Source organism: Sminthopsis crassicaudata, chromosome 6 (genome assembly GCF_048593235.1).
Source record: "Sminthopsis crassicaudata isolate SCR6 chromosome 6, ASM4859323v1, whole genome shotgun sequence".
NCBI classification, from domain to species: Eukaryota; Metazoa; Chordata; class Mammalia; order Dasyuromorphia; family Dasyuridae; genus Sminthopsis; species Sminthopsis crassicaudata.
Genome location: NC_133622.1, coordinates 232994553 through 233014177, shown reverse-complemented (window position 1 = coordinate 233014177; position 19625 = coordinate 232994553). Strand labels below are relative to the sequence as shown.

Genomic DNA, 19625 nt, shown 5'->3' with positions numbered 1-19625 from the left:
GTTAGCACCTTCTAAATAGCTTAAAAGTGCAGAGAGATTGCCTATTTCAGTCCCTTGGATCATGACTTCATCTTCTCAGAGCTCCAAGCCTTTTCACTCTGAATCAGCCACATGTGGTTGGCCACAAGTAAAAAACCTCGTTCCAATCCCTGTTACATATCAGGAAAGAAACCGAGTCCCAGAAAAAGTTAACTGATTTGCCCAGGTTACACAGCTGTTAAGTATTGGAGGCAATTCTCAACTACAGGTAGATTTGATTCCAAATCCCATGCACAAAGGCAAATAACTGAATGGTTTCCAGACTCTAAATAAATGACATTTAGCAATCTTTAGTTTAGTTGTTTTGTTTTTTTTTAATACTACAAACATCTAAACCTGTGGACTTTCAGTATGAAAGGAAGAACACTTTTGAGCACAGTAAGGACCCAGCTGTATTTATGTAGCACCTACTATGTGCCAGGGGTTTTGAAAAATGCTATCTCACATATATTGTACTCAACATAAACTTTAACATGTTTATCATGTATGGGACTACCTGCCATCTAGGGGAGGGGGTTCGGGGAAGGAGGGGAAAAGTTGGAACAGAACTGTTTGTAGGAGTCAATGCTGAAAAATTACCCATGCATATGTTTTGTATATAAAAAGCTATAATTTAAAAAAATTAAGAAAAATGCTATCTCAATTGATCCTTACAACAAAATTGATCCTTTAGACGTAGGTACTATTATTATCGTCTTCATTAACAGATGAGGAAAATTGAGGCAAAGAGAGGTTGTGACCTACCCAAAGTCATATAGCTAATAAGTGTCTAAAGTTAAACTTGAACTCCGGACGTCCTGACTCTGGCACTCTACTCACTGAACTACAAGTTGCTCTATATTGCTGTTACAGCCGTGTCCAACTTTTCTTGATGCTATTGAGGATTTTCTTGGCACAGATAGTAGAGAAGTCTGCCATTTTCTTCTCTTGTTCATTTTACAGATGAGAAAACTGAGGCATCTAGAATGAAGTGACTTTCCCCAGTCACACAGCTAGAAACCATCTGAGGCCAGATTTGAACTTGGAAGATGAATCTTCCTGACTCTTGGCCTGATGCTCCATCTATTGAAGCATCAGCTGCCTCCTAAGCAGAGCTGAGTCTAGGAATAGCAATTATGTCAAGTGGTATCACAGAAAAGTGTGTGTGAATGTGTGTGTGTGAATGTGTGTGAGTGTGTGTGTGAGTGTGTGTGTGTGTGTGTGAGAGAGTGTATATGAGTGTATGTATGTGTGTGAGTGTGAATGTATGTGTAGGCAAGAACTACTCAGACGGTACTTCATTATCATCATTATCACTGGTTTTCATTTCCTGCCTCTGACACTTATTAATGAGATAAATGTAAAACACTTCACAAATCTTAAAGTACTTAGATGTTAGCTGTCAGTTGTTGTTGGCTGCTGCTGCTACTGTTCCTGCTACTACCACTACTCATACTACCAGTACCACTACAGCTACTACTACTACTACCATCACCACTACCACTACGGACTACTACTAACTACTACTACTAATTACTATTACTACTACTACCACTCCTGCTACTACTACTACTGTCACTGCTACAACTACCACTACCACTACCACTAACTACTACTATAATTAATAATCACTACTACTACCACCATTATTACCATCTTTGTTGCTGCTACTCCTACCACTACTACTATGACTAATTTCTACTACTACTACTAATTACTACTAACTATTACTACTACCACCCTGCTGCTACTATTACTGTTACTGCTTCTGCTGCTACTACTACTGTCACTGCTACAACTACCATTACCACTACTACTAACTACTACTATTATTAATAATCACTACTACTACCACCATTATTACCATCTTTGTTGCTGCTACTCCTACCACTACTACTATGACTAATTTCTACTACTACTACTAATTACTACTAACTACTACTACTACCACCCTGCTGCTACTATTACTGTTACTGCTTCTGCTGCTACTACTACCACCACCAGTTTCACTACCACTGTGACTAATCACTACTACTCCTACCACCACTGCTGCTAATACTACTGTCACTGCAACTGCTGCTACTACTGCTATTTACTATTACAACTACTTGTGTCATCCTGGGGATATCACATCTTTTCTAAGCTCCAGTTCCCCCATCTGTAAAATAAGGAGATAGGACTATTTGCCTTTAAGGCTCTTTCCCACTCTCCACTAGGAGCCAATGAAACCCAGGTCTCTGCCCTTCTCACATTCAACTTCATTTTATAATTATTTTATAATTATATTATTTTATTATATTAATTACATATTAATTATTAATTATATATTATATTTATTATATTATTTTATAATTACTGCATATGGGGGGGCAGTAACACTGTGGAAAGAGGAGGACTCAGTGGACTGAAGTTCAAAATGTGTATTATATAAGACCATTCTCCTTCCGTCTCTTTGGGGTATAGGCTTAAAAAGTCTACATTTGGAAGAAATCATATGGCACGCAAGCTAGCTGATTTCTAGGATTTAAAAATTTTGAGTCTGTTTTATGTCAGTCTACTCCTTTCCCCTCTTTATCTCTTTCTCTATTGCAATGATTGAAGGAAACAGGGCTATTTAGCCTGGAAAAGGGAAGGGGAGTGAGGAGGAGTGGACTGGTTTACTATAATTAAAATATTTGAAAAGATGTCTTATGGAGGAAGAATTAGATATTTAGTACCAGAAGGTAAAATCAAGACTGAGGCACAGTGAGGGACCAGCTACATTTATATAGTACATACACACACACATATAATATATAATTATATATTATATAATATCTACTATGGACTAGAGAAATCTTAGCCTATAAGCTTTTTAATAGAAAGGAATATGTTTATACACACACACACACGTGTGTGTGTGTGTGTGTGTGTGTGTGTGTGTGTGTGTGTGTGTGTGTATGAAGGAGTATGCTGATAAATTCTTAACCAGCAAGGAAGGGAGGAAGCAGGGAAATATATGCATTATGTACTTGGAAATATTAATCTGTTTTATTAACATGTTATCCATCATTTAAAAAAATCTAGACAATCAAGAAACCAATAAATCAAGCTCCATTTGCAGTATTTGCCAATTTCAAAGGGGTAAATACTCATACCAAAAATTTAATATAGTCTCTCCATTTGAGATGGCTCCAGCACACCCCTGTATGTATATGTGCACGTGTGTATTTGTACATATGTGTATGTATATGTTCCCAGTGCCTAGCACAGTGCTTCAGACAGAATAGTCATTTAATAATTGTTTGATGAATGAATATGAAGAAGTTCCTAACAGATTTGAACCTTCTGAAAGTAGACTAAGCTGCTTCATGAGTTGGTGAATTTCCGCTCTGTGGAAGTATTTATGGAAAGGATGATAGATGACTCCTAGAACAGGAGAATAAGTCAACAAGCATTTATTAAGTGCCAATTGTGTTCCAGGCACTGTGCTAAGGGCTAGAGGGACTCATGTTTCAGGCAGGTATTAGATTATATAATCTGAAGTTCTAGCTCTTGAGTTCCTACATTGTTGTAATGCTAGAGTAAGTTTTCTTAAACTGATTTCAGGGAACTTGCTTTTTAAAATATTTTGAAAACTGTCTTTTAATATAATTGGCTTCCTTTTCAGTTTTATGTATTTTATTCTATGCATTTTTAAAGTGTTGTTCCAGCCCTTAGCACAGTTCTTGGCATAGGATGGTGCTTAATAAACGCCTGTTCTGAGAAGGGATCTACAGACTTCACCAGGCTGCCTAAAGGTCCTTACACACACACACACACACACAGAGAGAGAGAGAGAGAGAGAGAGAGAGAGAGAGAGAGAGAGAGAGAGAGAGAGAGAGAGAGAGAGAGAGAGAGAGAGGGAGGGAGGGAGGGAGGGAGGGAGGGAGGGAGGGAGGGAGGGAGGAGAGAGAGAGAGAGAGAGAGAGAGAGAGAGAGAGAGAGAGAGAGAGAGAGAGAGAGAGAGAGAGAGAGAGACAGAGACAGAGAGACAGAGAGAGACAGAGAGAGACAGAGAGAGAGAGAGACAGAGAGACAGAGAGAGACAGAGAGAGAGAGACAGAGAGAGACAGAGACAGAGACAGACAGAGAGAGACAGAGAGACAGAGACAGAGAGACAGAGAGACAGAGAGAGACAGAGAGAGAGAGAGAGAGAGAGAGAGAGAGAGAGAGAGAGAGAGAGAGAGAGAGAGAGAGAGAGTGTGTCAGAGAGGGGAGATGGGAAGACAGAGAGATGGAGAGACAGAGATGGAGAAACAGACAGAAATGGACAGAGAGAGACCGAGAATGAGAGACAGATAGAGACAAACAGAGACTGAGACAGAGAGAGACAGACAGAGATCACAGGTCTTACTTTTAGAGAAAGTGGGATAATAAAAGTTGAAAAAAAGAGCTGAAATCAGACCTGGGATCTCAGCCCTGAGTCAGACCCTAATAGAATGACCCCAGCAAATGGCTGAAATTCCAGACTCCAACAGATAAAATTCTTCTAGGAGAAAGAAAATGAGAGTTTTTTCTAAGATATTTGGAGTTTTGGAAGACAAGGAAGGAAGCTGAAAGGAAAAGGATGGTAAGAAAGAATAGGTACAAAAGTGGGGCCTCATCTAGAAGTATGCCATCAAGAGAACTAACCTCAGGAGATTGTCATTAGGATGTTGGTCATTAATAATACTGTCAAGAACATTGGCTCTTAGTGAGCTGAGGCTGGGAGAAGATTCTAAGGAAACAAAAAAGGTTCATGTAAAAACTATTGGAAGAAAAAAGCAATAATCAAAGAACTAGTTTGACAGGTTAATGATGATGAAAGGAAGCAGAAATACTCAGCTCATATTACGTTTTGCTTTTCGCTGACAAGAGGAATGACTTTGGGAATAGAAAGAAACCAACTGATCCACAAACACTTACAATCACCCATTATGTGCCGGGCACTCTGGTAGGACTACAGCTATTAATGCAGCAGCAATAATGATAGTTCCTACTACTCTTAAAGAAGTTTCATTTCTCGAAGAGAGACATATACATGTATACAAAAGAATAAATGTGTGCAGTTAAAATGCAACTATTCCATCCCATTTTAACCTCGATACCTTAACTAGGTAAGAATATGTCTCCATCATTAAATCATTTATGGATCTCAGACAAAGGAAGGGAGGATATAAACATTTATTGAGGCGCTGGGAATTCACAACAACCCTGGGAGGTGGATGCTATTATCATCTTAGAATTGAGGAAAATGAGATAGATATATACTAAATGACTTGCCTAGAATTACACAGCCAGTGAGTAGGATTCGAACTCGGGAAGATGAGTTTTCCTGACCCCAGGCGAGGTACTTTATCCCCTGAAACCCCTAGTTGCCCCCTACTAATTATAAACTTTCAAACTCATAGGATTCAACACTTCACTGTGATATATATTAGCAGAATCAAATGATAGAAAGTACTAATATACATAAACAGTGACTTTTGTTTAGTCATTTTTCAGTTTTTGAAGTTATTTTGACAAAGATACTGGAGTGGTTTTCCATTTCCTTCTCTAACACATTTTACAGATGAGGAAATAGGGTTAAATGACTTGCCCAGGGTCACACAGCTTGTATCTGAGGCTAGATTTGCATTCAAGATGAATCTTCCTGACTTTCTAACTCCTGGCCCCAGGATTCCATCCACTGTGCCACCTAGCTGTTCACCCCAATCCGCCCTAAATAGTGACTAACAGATTGTAATAATCAAATTGAAACCCTTTCTCTTCTCCTTCCTACTTTCCTCTCCATTAGCTGGAGAGGATCAGCAAGGGAGGTGGATAGTAAAGTGATCAGGAATTCCTCTAGCATGCTGCCCTAGGGAGACTGGGAACCAAGACCTGGCCCCTGCTTGCTCTCACCAAACAGACTAATTTCTACCCAATTCGGTCCTGGTCCCTCTGCTGGGCTTCCTATCCCCCTCCTTCTGGATGGCTCCATGGCACGTACCTGCCATTGTCCCCTTCTCATCTTCCTGCTTCCATGCACACTTTCCCATCCATCACCGTTCCCTGCCTTTGTTCACAGAAGGCAGTGCACCTGTCCCAAAATCCTTGTTTTAAGAATCAGGACAGCACAGTGCTGAGGTAACCCTTCTTCTCTGTTTCCCTGGCCCCATATTCCCCCCCCCAAAAAAAAAACCACACTGGATGAAAGTCTCTTCAAGGCCAAAGGCCAATGGACACCTGGGAATTCTGGGAAAATGTATGTCTGCCCACACATTCCAGCCCATCAGCTTTCTATGACCTTTGTTCTTTCAAAGTCTATGATCCCTGGAATGGTCTAAGGAGTCTTGGTTCTCAGACTAGTCTCGTGAGTCCTTCCTATGGTAACATTCTAGGTCCTATAACCTCCTATGTTCTACATCCTCCAGATGGAACATTCTATGAGATTTGGACTGTAAATTTGGGTTCCCTCAATTCCTAAACCCATCAGGAAGTGCTCTATTGCTCCAGAGCTTGACCCATCCCAAGGCCAACTGCAGGGGATATAGTGTTTCTAGATTTTTGCTTAGGGGTCTCCATGGTCTGACTAGGAAAATAAGGTCTCCTCCCATGAGGAGAAATAAGCTGTTGCTCTTTCCCTGTTAAGACCTTCCTGGGTCACATTTCTGGTGTCTGTTGCATCCAGAACTAGGCTTTTCATTTTGATTGAGATTGGGTGGGGTTTTCCCCCTTAAAATAGTTTTTTTTTTAAAAATAAATTTGTGCCCAGAGAAGATAAATATCTTTGCTGAAAGCTCCCGGCCAGCTTGCCAACTGCAGTCTGCATCGTGCTGTCAATGAAGGCAGGGCTTGGCAAACCCTTGTGCATCGGGGGGGGGGGGGAATTGGTGTGTGTGTGTGTGTGTGTGTGTGTGTATGTGTGTGTGTGTGTGTGTGCATATGCTGTGCAGCTGCCATATCCCAGAGGGGCTTGCCTGTGCAAGCAACTCTCAAATGAACTCTCGGTTCCTTGCCCATCACCTTTTGCTCTTCCCGCCTCCAGTCTTCTTTTTCTGAAGGAAGCATTAAACCATTGACCATATTACTGTATATGTTGTGAATACCTTGTTTGCCTGTCCTGTGGGTCTGTGATCCCCTCTCAGTAGTCTGGAATTCTATTTCCATAAAATTGTCTCTACTCCTCTTCAACCATCTGTATTTGGAGACCAATTCCCTGCCTGCCAAGTCTCCTTAGAAGCATGCTCAATAATTGGTCACTGTGTAATTATAGGCAAATCCCCTTCTTTGAGTCTCAGTTTACTCATCTGGAACAAGGGCATAATAATATTCACTTCTTCACTTGCTTCATAGGATGATTGAGCAGAACATGTTTTATATAAAAATGGGAGTGATGATTTCTGAACTTCTAAATGTTTATGCCTTTCTGGCTGTATGTACCCAAAGACTGAAGCTAGGGAAGCAAAAAACAGAGCCTTGAGATAGAAGAACATGAGTTTAAATCCCAATTCTGCAACTCGCTAGCCACATGATGTTAGGCAAATCACTTTCTTCTCTGAACCTCAATGGTCTCATCTCTAAAATAGGGATAATAATAATTTTATGTCATAGGGCTGCTGAGGAATCAAATGAGACAGTGAATAAAAAGTACTAATATAATATATAGAATATATATTATAAAGAATATAGAGAGTAAACCTCAAAGCCATATATAAAAATCAGTTACAATTAAAATTGGGGTAATAATAGTATGGCATAGTATAGTAAAAAATGGAATATCTAAGTGATGATGATTAGAGTACCCAGGCTGGAGCAAGAAAGGCTCTCTTCCCTGAGTTTGAATTCAGCCTCAGATACATATTAGCTGTGTGATCCTGGGCAAGTCACTTAACCCAGTTTCTTCCAAAGGGGAAAAGAAAAAGAAAGAAAAAAGCCTTGATTGTTCCTGTCTCTGAAGTCTTTGGATTTAGGATGTTGGATAGGAAAATTCTTAAGTATCTTCTGACCCTGGAGTCAATGAGTGGGACTACCCCAATGAGTATAAAACCAGATCCATAACTAGAGCATCGTGACTGGGGCTCTGTCAGGGCAACCCAATTTAGAGAGCACAGTGATTTAGCACATGTGTTTCTGGAGCAGAACTTCTGAAATTAATTCCCCCTCCCACTCTACTGAATTGGTCTTAATTCATCCTTGTAATTTTTTTTCTTATTATGAGTTACCAAGTTTATTTGAGGAAGAATTCATGTGGCTTGTTCCAGAGGTGATTTGCGCCCTTGCCCTCAGGCCCACCAGCATCTCTAGTCATGTTTCTTGCCAATTATTCACTGAAGTTTTCAGTGTTCTTTGAGCACTACAGGCCCCATGGGTTTGCCAGCCAAGATCAGAGCTGAGAAATTAAGACAATGGCTGTGGGAGTAACTTACGGTGTGACTTCGGCTAAGGGGCCACAGGGCCTGTTTTCTATGGTTCTGTGTTTAAAGAAACTCAGGGAAGTTAAACAAGGCTCAGTCCCAATGGCAACAGGACTATTATGAGCAAGCGTCATGTGAAAAAATAGGAAATGGGAGCAGCATAGCGGTAGGGAACATTGTGATGAGAATCAAAGTGGCAGATTAGAAAAGATGCTGGGCTTGGACACAAGAATACTGACTCTTCCATTTAGTTACCCTAAGTGAAGCACTTTACATCTCTGAGACTCAGTTTCTCCATCTGTAGAATTGGGATAGGAATGATTGAACATACCATACAGGGCTTTTTTTTTTTTCTTTTTTAAGGAAATCATTTAATCATTCAATATTCTTTTTAAAATGTTTTAATTAGCAAGACATGCTTTTCTCCCTTCCAAGACATGCCTACTGAAAAAAAAAAACTTTACTTTTTTTTTTGAGGAAAACATTTAATCATTTATTTTAGTAATCTTTTAAAAAATGTACTTGTTTTACTGGGAAGTGAATGTAAATTGTTAGCACTAATATCTGTCTGCCCAGGTTACATGTACCTTCGGAATCTAATGCTTATTGTGCAACAAGAAAATGGTATTTACACACATGTATTGTACCTAGACTATATTGTAACACATGTAAAATGTATGGGATTGCCTGTCGTCGGGGGGAGGGAATAGAGGGAGGGGGGGTAATTTGGAAAAATGAATACAAGGGATAATATTATAAAAATATATAATAAATTTAAAAATGTACTTGTTTTAATTAGTAAAAATCCATTTTTTCTCCTTCCCAACCCTTTCCTATGGAGAAAAAAAAGAAAAACAAAATTTTACCTTTTTTGAGAAGTTATTTAATCAGTCATTTAATAATCTTTTAAAAAATGTATTTGTTTTAATAAAAATCCTTTTTTTCTCTCTTCCAAACCATCCTTATTGAAAAAAAAAGAAAAAAAAACTTTACTTTTTTTGAGAGAATATTTAACCATTTAATAATCTTTTAAAATGTATTTGTTTTAATTAGCAAAAATCCAATTTTCCCCTCCCTTCTAAGCCATCTCTACTGGAAAAAAAATAAAAACAAAACTTTACTTTTTTCAAGAAAGTATTTAAGCGCGCATTTAATAATCATTTAATAATCTTTTTAAAAATGTATTTGTTTCAATTAGTAAAAATTCATTTTTCTCCCTTTCATAATATCCCTACTGGAAAAAAAAAAAACCTTTCCTTTGTTCAAGGAAAACATTTATTCATTCGCTTAGTAATATTTTAAAACCATATTTATTTTAATTAGTAAAAATCCTTTTTTTTTTTTTTTTTCTCCTTCCCAACCTATTCCTACTGGGGAAAAAAAAAAAAGAAAAACAAAACTTTTCAACTTCTAGTTTAAAGCAATTATTGTTTTGTTATTTTGTTGAAATTGAAAATACAAAGACAGAAAAACACAGAGTGAGAGAGAGAGGAAGAGATGGGAGAGAGAGATGGGGAGGGAGAGGAAAGGAGCCATGGAGTGAGAGAGAAAGGAAGGGAGAGAGGGGGAGGGAGGGAGGAAGTGAGAGGAAGGAGAAAGTTCCTTCCCTCAAGGGACTTACATTCAATCTGGAGAAACAGATTTTGTACATTTGAGTAAATAGGAAGTACATTCAAAGTAAACACTTGTAAACATTGAAGGCAACAATTACTCCAAAGTAATCTGGGGCTGAGGATTCAATGTATCCTCATCATCTCTCTGGGGCTCTGAAGTAGCAAAGGTGGGTTATGGAACCTCAGAAGACCCAGGTCACTAGAATCACTTCCCTTCTCTGAGTCTCTTATTTCACGTTTCTGAGGCTCAGTTTCCCCATCTGTAAAATGAAGATGGATTGGATCGGCTGAACTCTAAGGTCCTTCCCAGCTGGACTTCTCTGATCCAGGATCCATCTGTAAAACGAGGGAGTCGGCTAGGTGATTTCTCATGTTCCAGTTCTTGCAATCCCTGACTGGAACCATGCCCCACTTGATGGGGATGGCTGCGGGCCAGCGTCCACCAGCTGTGTCCAAATGAAGCCAGATGTGACAGATTGTCAATTAGCCCTGGGAAAATGCACAGGATGTCTGTCAACCTAGCGCTGTCAATGGGAAGCTCCTCAATTTGCACCTGAGGATCCCTGGCTGGCAGAGGACCCAGGGAATGGGCGCTGTTTTCAATTAGGAAACATGACACAGTGTAAGGAAAACAAAATTATCTTTCTGATAATGGGCAAGACTTGGGAAAGCCACAAGAAGATGGCAACATTGGTCCCCTCAGCAGTTGTTAATCTCTGCCCGGGGACAGGGTCCATGCAGCTGGCTTTGAGGTGGGACAGAGGAAAAGCATTAGACTTTCTTAGCATCATTCCACCCAAAAAATGGCCACAGGGAGCCAGGAAGTGAGAAGAAATCCCACACAACTTTAGAAGGCTGACCATTCAAAAAATCCTGCCTGCAGCAAAAACATCCTTGCTCTCTGTGCCTCAGTTTAACCACCTGAAAACAGAGACAGTATGCATGGGTCAATCCCTAAGTATTGAAGTCCCAAAGACCCAGGGACTGAGGAAGGCTATGTTCCTTCATGGCATGGACTCCTCTAAACATACAATCATGGCTTTGAGCTGGAAGGGTCCTCAGAAGTCACCTGGTCCAACACTTTCGATTTTCCTGAGGAGGAAACTGAGGCACAGTTTCCAAGGTCACAGAACTAGGATTTGAAACTAGATCCTCTGAATTCAAATACAACCAGGCTAAGGAAGGGTCATGGGGATGAGATACCCCGAGCCACTTCTTCTCTGGCCTCTTCCCTCTGTCAATCTTCACATGATTGGAGCCATGACTCAGTTCTCAAACCCAATGGTGACTAGCCTGGGTCACTGGATTTCTCTTTGCCTCAGTTTCTTCCACCTGATAATGGGATAATACCATTGGCAGTAGTTAAGTCAAGTTTGTTGTGAGCAAACTATTTATCAGCCTACAAGTTCTGAAGAAAAGCATTATGTTATCATGATTGACCTGCTTAAGTGAACTTCCTTTTCTTCTTCTCTGCCTTCCCCCTCAGCCAAAGAAAGTTCCTTGGGAGAAACTGAGATAGCACCCAACTCTGACCCAGTGGGGATGGACAGCAACTACCTCGGCGTGAAGGAGGCAGGGGTGAAGGGTTCCCAGGACAGGGCCGGCACAGACCTGCCCAGCCCCATGGAGAAGGCCGACTCGGAAAGCAACAAGGGAAAAAAGCGACGGAACCGTACCACCTTCACCAGCTACCAACTGGAGGAACTGGAGAAGGTCTTCCAGAAGACCCATTACCCAGATGTCTATGCCCGAGAGCAGCTGGCCATGAGGACGGACCTCACCGAGGCTCGGGTGCAGGTCAGTCCGGGGTGGGGTGGGGGGCCTAGGGGAGAGGGAAGACAGTCTGAAGGGTTTCCTCAGGCTCATAATTCAACCTTGGCAGGTCAAGAGATCGATCATATACACCTGATATGTATGTGATATGGGCAGTGGAAGGAAGGAGCGAAAAAGGCATGAGCTTTTCCTTTGAGGGTCTCACACTGGTGGGTTAGACAAGAAAAACATTTATAAACAACCAAGAAACACAAAGACTGTCAGAGCAGGAAGGGGCCATCGTAGTCCCAAAGAAAAGAATGAAAGCCATTCCTACCCTCAAGGAGTTTATATTCTACTAATATTAGTCATGTGCTAGAAAGGAAAGATCACTGGGTGGAAGTCAGGAGGCCTGGGTCCCAAACCAGACTCTGCCATCGATGAATTAACAAATGAATCAACGAATGAGTGAATGCACAAATGAATGAATCACTTATTATGCGTCCAGCTCTGTCCTAAGCACCAGGGATACAAAATCAGAAGTCATGACAGGGCCCTGATGTTGAGGGGAAGGAGGTTACCCCCAAATGATCTAGGGAAAATCAATTTATATTTGTGTCAGTTTCCCCATCAGCTTAATAGTCTGTATGCATCAGCATACACACACACACATATAATATTTACATATATATGTGTAAAATTCCATTTCTGCCTCTCTCTGCATGTCTATTTCTTTGTGTCACTCTGTGTGTCTTTGTATATCTGTCTCTCTCTTTCTGTGTCCCTCTGTCTCTCTCCCCCCCACACACATATGTAAATAAATGTGCACATATATGTGTATATGTTCATGTTTATATAATACACAATATTTATGTGTATATAAACACACACATGCTATCTCTAAGTTGTGATAGAAAATGGATGTTCTTCTCTGCCTTGAGAGAAGGGATTATTGAATGACCACATGAATTCTGCCCCTGTGCACTCTGGGGGACTCTCCAGCAGGGGACCCTGGGTACCTGGAGCCAAGCTGAGGAGGTCAGAGGGAGAGAGCGGGGGTGGGGGGGCCTTTCCCTAGGAGGGAGCCTGGCTCTTGGCTGGGCTCCAGGTGCTAGAGGGGCCTCTGCTGTGCCTGTCTAGGATTCTGATCTGCGCAGCTGGTGTCTGAAGACAATAAGACTTCCCCATCCCTGGCCCACCCCGCCCCGGCCCCAGATGGGCTGTGGTTAGCGTGAGCTTTGCCAAGGCAGTTGGTGCCTTGCACGGCTCAGCCCCCCAGAGAGGCCTGTGTTGAGTGAGCCTGTGCTTGGGGCTGGGGTTCAGAGGCGTGGTGGTCCCGAAGCTCAGGATTTCAGAACTTCGGCAGCTTCGGGACACTGATGAAGACCAGACGCTTGGAGTCCTAAAGATCTTAGATTCTAGAATAGAGACTTTGGGGAGTCCCCGTAGCTCCAAAGCTCGAGGACTCCAGAATGGGGCTGGAAAGGTAGAGGGGCTTTGAAAGCCAGGGGTTTGTGTTTCAGGGTGGTGGAGGTGGGGGAGTGGGAAGTAGGGATGGGAAGCTAGATTTTGGAAGCCACAGGACTGAAAAATCTGGCAGGATCTAGAGCTTAGGAATTCAGACTCTAATCAATCAATCAATAAGGATTTGTCAAGGGCTTACTATGTGCCAGACACTCCTTCCCTAAGGGAGAGCCTTCCAACTCCCAACCTTACCCCTGCTCCTTCAGTTACACTATGAGCTGAGGTGAGGTGTAGAATCATAGAATGTCAAGAGTTCAAAGGGACCTTAGAACCTAGTCTGAGCTGGGAATGGTCTTAGAACACAGAAAGGCAGAGCCAGATGAAAACTTAGAACAGAATGTGAGAGCTAGGGGGACATAAGCCATGGGACATAGAATGGAGGAGCCAGATGGAATCAGAGCAGTCATCGAAACTCTTTGTTCCTCTTCCTCCCTTCAACACACACACACACACACACACATGCACACTCATCAACACCTGTGTTTTTCTACTTGTACATGCATTTAACACTGATGAACTTCCTTCCTTCTTTTCCCACAGATATCTTTATCTCCATTAATCCCATTCACCTTCCTTCCAACACATTCATATCCTTCTCCATCACATCTATGTCTCCTTTATTCTTTCTCTCCACACTTTACTTCCTCTTCTCATTTCACTCCTTTACATCCTCTCCTCTCTTCCTTGACCACTTGTCTTCTCTTCCTCTTCTTCCTCTTCCTTCTTTTCTTCTTCCTCCCCACAAAAGCAGGCACACCCCTGCTGTCTTCTGCCCCACATAGCTGAAGAACCCCCTTTCCCAAGATAGTTTCTGACAAAGATTTGTGTGTTGGGAAACCCCGGCCCCCCCAGCCCCTTCCCAGACACTAGCTATTCCCAATCTCCTCCCATGAGGGGCCCGAGACTCCAGCAAGCGGGAAGGAAATCTTCAGAGGCTGCTCAGCATTTTCCTTCTTGTCTCTTTCTTCCAAAAAGGAAAAAAAAAAAGCAGCAATATATCTTGAAGTCTCTCATCCCCCTCCTCACCAAGCCCCCCTCGCCTCCCCTCAGCTTCCCCCACATAAAACCCTGGGAGGCTGAGGCAGGAGGAGCGGAAAGACTGAGCTAAGCCTGCAGGAAATTAAACATGAAATGAAAACAAGCTTTGGCCATCCACTCTCTCATCCTGCCCTCCACCCCCCATTCCAGGCCACTGATAAAACGGGATCCAGTTTCATTGGGAGATGAAGCTGGCTCTGTGCTCTGGGCTCTGGGGGGTGGGAGGCAGGCTGGGGGACTGGCCTGGGATGTTCATCGCTGCGAAGAGGCAGGGGGTGGGACAAGATGGCACCGAGGGAAGCCTGGTGAGCGGGGTCAGGGGAAGCCCAGGGGAGAAGGAGCAGAGTGGTAGACATATTCTGCTTGGTCCCAGAAGGCAAGATTATGAACAATGGGGAAAAGCTATAAATAGGCATATTTAGGCTAGATATGGGGGGGGGGGGGAGGCAGGGGATGGGACTTCCGAAGGCTGAGGGTTATTTCCAAAGTGGAATGAGCTGTCTTGGAGTCAGAAAGATCTCCTTTTGTGGAAGTCTTTAAATAGAAGGTGAAGGACCAATTGCAGCCATGCTGCGTGGGGTAAGATTGACTCGATCCCCTTCCCCTGAGATTGTGATTAAGCACTGGCCCCAATTCTGGTTTTCCCCAGCCAGCCATGCAATCCTGGGCACATCACCTTGTCTCACAGAGTCGGCATAAGGATCAAGTGAGCCGGGACAGAGGGACGATGCCCTTCTTACTAGGTGCCCCATATTACAGACGGAGAAACTGAGACTCGGGCAAATGATGCCTTTGTGTCTCGCTGCCACCTGAGCATAAGCTCTGCTTCTCCTTGCCTCTAGTACTTCCCAAACCCTTTTGCCCTTTTCCTCTATTTCATCCCTCCTGCCTTTGCTCCCTTAGGCAGTCTCCCCAATTCAAAGAAACCTGAGGTCCTCTTTTTCATCAGTTGCAGGTAGATGTGAAGCATTTCGAAGCTTTCTCACTTTCTGCTGCCCCCTTGGAAGCTCCTTCCAACCCCAGCGCAGAATTAGCCACTGAGTCTCAGGGCTGGCTGTGGGAATCACAGGATTCTAAGCTACAGAGGACGTGAAAGGTCATCTTGTCCAACGTCCTCCTTTCCCCCATGACCTGAATCACCCCAGAAGCAGGAGGCGACTTTCCCAAGGACGGGCAGAACACGCTCTAAAAGTCCGTCCCCCGACTGCACAGTCAGGAACAGCCCCTGAGTTCTAGTTCTGAGTTCCCTCTACAACACCCAGGAATGTCCACTTGACGCTTCCGGTGACAGGAACTCCCTCCCTCCAGGGCAGTCCATTCCACTGCCGGACAGCTTCACTGGCTGGGCCGGCCAGAGAGCTTCATTGCTCCTGGTTTCTACCGGTTGCCACCCCCGATGATGATGATGATGATGATTACAATATGATATGTGGGCAGCATCATGTTATCAACAACACAAGCACATGGTAGCAGACTCAGAGCTCAAAAGTTCATAAAGGATTCCACATATATTGTTTCATTTCATCTTCACCACACTCCTTGGGGTAATTGCTATTATCCCCATTTAACAGGTGAGAAAACTGAGTCCCAGGGAAGTTAAGGGTTTACCAGAGTCCCACAGCTAGTAAGTGTCTGTAGTAGAATTTGAACACAGATCTTTGTTATCTACCCGGCTCTCTAGTACACGGATCAAATCCAAACAAATGCTTTGAAGGATTAGGAGCCAAAGGGGATACTGGGCAGAGCCCTCATCTCCCATCCCATCTCCATCCCACTCCCCGCACGTGCTTCTGTCCTCAGGTCTGGTTCCAGAACCGACGGGCCAAGTGGAGGAAGCGGGAGCGGTTCGGGCAGATCCAGCAGGTTCGCACTCACTTCTCTACGGCCTACGAGCTACCCCTCCTAACCAGAGCTGAGAACTACGCCCAGGTGAGCGCTCCTCCCAGCCCGGGCCCTCTCTAAGGTCGGCACCTCGTGTGGGACAGCGAGCCCAGGGCCCGTGGTCCTTTCCCCCGAGCCCTCATTTGCCGTCCTCTGCTACAGGGAACCATGGACGTTGCTCCTTCCCTTGTGCTAACTCCTCAGAGACCCCATCTCCGGGAGCACGGAGGAGAACGGAAAAGCGGGGTTATTGGCAAAGGGAGCGGCTGGGCTCGAAATCAGGCCCCCAGCAAGGGGAAGTCCCGGCAGGGAGCTCGGGGGCCTAGGGGCGGACCTGGCTGGGCTTTGGGGAAGGAAGGAGCCATCCCTCCACTTTCCTCCTTCGGACTCTGTCGCCTTCGAGGCCGCAGAGCAGCCTCACTCGGGCCCTCTCTCTCTCCCCTGCACCCCCCGACCAGCTGCAGCTCCGTGTGGCTGAGCCAGGCTCTGTGTCCGTAAGGCCGGTGCCCGCCCCCCCCCCAGGCCGCCGAGAGGCCTGGTTCCCAGGGAGGGGGGCCCTGAAACTGCAAGCTTCTGGGAAGCCTGGCCCCGCAACCTGGCCTGCATTTCCCAGAGCCCCCGGGCTCCCGGGCCAGATGCTGGGCCGCTCTCCGCAGAGCCGGGAGGTCAGCAGTCTGCCTTGGGAGCTCGCAGGCTCCCCGCGCTGGGCCCCTCCCGTGCCCCGCTTGCAGAAGTCTCGGCCGTCCGCTCACAAAGTCCCTCCCCCACCCAGAACGCCCCCGTCCCCAGCAGCAAGTGGGAGCCCGGGAAGCAGCTCTGGGACAACGGCGTTGGATGCTCCGTTACCCAAAATCTGTCTCAGTCTCTCCCTCCCTGTCTCTCTCCCTCTCACTGTCCGATTCTGTCTCTGTCTCGTCTGTCTGTCTGTCTGTCTCTCCTTCCCTCCTCATTATGACCAAGCTAACAGGGAAGCTGCTCCGGATCCCCGGGGCGCTTCCATTCCCTCCCTCCTCCCCCTCCCCCACCCCGCGCGCGCGCCGGGCCTCGGGGAGCCCGCCCGTGACCTCTCCGCTTGGCTCTCCCTAGATCCAGAACCCGTCTTGGATCGGGAACAACGGAGCGGCGTCGCCGGTGCCGGCCTGCGTGGTCCCCTGCGACCCGGTGCCCACGTGCATGTCCCCCCACGCGCACCCCCCTGGCGCCAGCGCTGGCGTCTCTGACTTCCTAAGTGTCTCGGGGGCCAGCAGCCACGTGGGCCAGACACACATGGGCGGCCTGTTCGGGGCCACGGGCCTCGGGCCCGGCCTCAACGCTTACGAGCTCAACAGTGAACCCGACCGGAAGACCTCCAGCATCGCGGCCCTGCGGATGAAGGCCAAAGAGCACAGCGCCGCCATTTCGTGGGCCACATGACAGGGCCCCTCCCGCTCCCCTCCCCTCCCCCGCCTGGGGCGCTGGCCGAGCCCCCCGGTCCCCAGGCGCGCCGCCGGCCCGACCCTCCGCTTTCCTCGAGGCCCCGGGAGCCTGGGGGTTTCAGGAAGGCGGGCGAGCGCCTGGGGCTGCCCGGGGGCGGGACTTCCCGCCGGGCCCGGAAGCTGACCCGGCCTCCCGCGCTCCGAGGCTCCTGTCCCGTCACAGTAGAAAAAGTCCTGTTGACAAGTTCCGAAGCCATGGGAAACGGAGCCCCCCTCTCCACAGTCTGAGCCCCGGTCCCTCCAGGCAGCCTCCCGTCCGTCCCGGCCCCCGGGGGAGGCCCTTCCCCTCTGGGCGCCATCTTGCCCCTAGCATAAGTGCCTTCTTCTCCCCCCCCCCCCCCCCCCCGCATCGCCCCCGATGTCTACCGGGCTCCCCAGAGACACCATTGCGGCCCTCCCCCCACCCCCCTTCTCTCCCGGAAGCCAGCCGCGGGCCTGCCTCGGAAACCCAGGGCTCCCCGCCTGGAGAGGCCGTCGCGTTTGCCAAAGCCCCGCCTGGGCACTTACGACTCCCTTAAGCTGGATGCCCTCTGGGAAGGAGGGGGGGTGGGGAGGGAGGGTCCAGCCTTGGGGCTGCCGGGCCGCAGATTGGGTCAGGGAGGAGGGGAGGCTGTGACGGAGGCCGGGACAGCCACCCCAGGAGACGGCCTGCCGTCTTCCTCCTGCCCAAGAGACTGAGGGCTGAGAATCGGAGGGGAGAGGGGACGATCACACTGGAGGGAGGCGGAAGAGCGGAGAGGGCCGGGCTCCTCGGACCCCTGAACCAGAAGGGAGGGACCTCAGTGAGGGAGACAGAGCTGGGGGAGGGGCAGTCCCAGAGCAGGAATGCAGGGGGGGGGCGAGGGGGGTCCTGAGAGCGCCCCCCAATGGAAGGTGAGCCCCGAGCAGGGAGGGGCAGGAAGCCGGGCCCTCCTTCCTCCCTTCCCAACCTGCCTCAACCCCCAGGTTTGGGAGACAGGAGGGAAGGGACGCCCCCAGATAAAGCACCGATCTTCAGAAGGGCCCTTCCGAGAAGACCTTTCAAGAAAGTCCTTCTCCCTGCTGGGGGGAAGAATCCCCAGCCCCTGAGCCTTTCCTTAGGGCTTCCCCAGAGGGAAGGGACGGCTCCTGACCTCTGCCCCCACTCTCTGGGCGATACCACGTTGCCAGTGGCTCCACCCTACGCCGGGACCCTCGGGGGCCAGACCGATAGAGCGGCCATAGACCGTCACCTCCCGCGCCGCCAGCCCACTGGACCGGCTCCAATCCCCGCCCTGGCTGCGCTCACAGTCTTGTCCACCACGCTGCGTCCCTAACTCGAACCCCAGACCCTGACCCCACTGGACCGGAGTCCGCACTTCTTTCTTTCTCTGTATTTAATCCAAGCCAACAGACACTCCCCACTGCCCATTCAGTGTAGGATTCCTACAGGGGAGATGAGGAAGCAGGGGGGGGGGGGGGTGGGGGGGGATGAGGCTGCGTGCGCACGCCCATAAACCCTCTCAAGTTGAATTCTCATCCTGCAGAGCCAGTGTTCTCTCCAAGGCTGTGGGGGAAGAGGAGCTGGTGAACATCCGGTGTTGTGGGGTTGTGACCCAGAGGAGGGCGACGTCACGGGGAGGAGAAATGGGGGGTATTTGAGAAAGGCGATATCACCTTCATGGGGGGGGCGGGGGTGAGGAGAAGGGCCGACTAGGTTTCCTGAAGGAGTTAGCGTTGAAGGTGGACCTGGAAGGAAGAGAGGGCTCTCCATAGCGGAGGGGCAGGCGGGGCAGGCACAGGGGGCAGAAGGGCCGGGGGACAGTTGTCCAGTTTGGCTGGAGTGCAGCATATGTGGGGGGATGGTTGGGGAAGCCGGCCCCTCTTGCCCTTTGGGGTACCGCTCCCGGCCTCAGCGCTAGGTGCTGGGATGCCGCCCCTCTCCTGACCTGTCTCCTGGGTTCTCG

At 47.1% G+C, this 19625-nt stretch overlaps 1 protein-coding gene across 1 annotated transcript in view; it reads left to right on the top strand.

Moving 5' to 3' along the window:
* ALX4 (ALX homeobox 4) overlaps nucleotides 1–19346 on the top strand; it is a 71628-nt gene extending 52282 nt beyond the window's left edge. The window contains 3 exon segments of the mRNA XM_074275782.1: nucleotides 11517–11827; nucleotides 16145–16273; nucleotides 17312–19346. Of these exon segments, the coding sequence (XP_074131883.1) occupies nucleotides 11517–11827; nucleotides 16145–16273; nucleotides 17312–17638 (767 nt within the window). The 3' untranslated portion in view covers nucleotides 17639–19346.
* The last annotated feature ends 279 nt before the right edge of the window (nucleotides 19347–19625 follow it).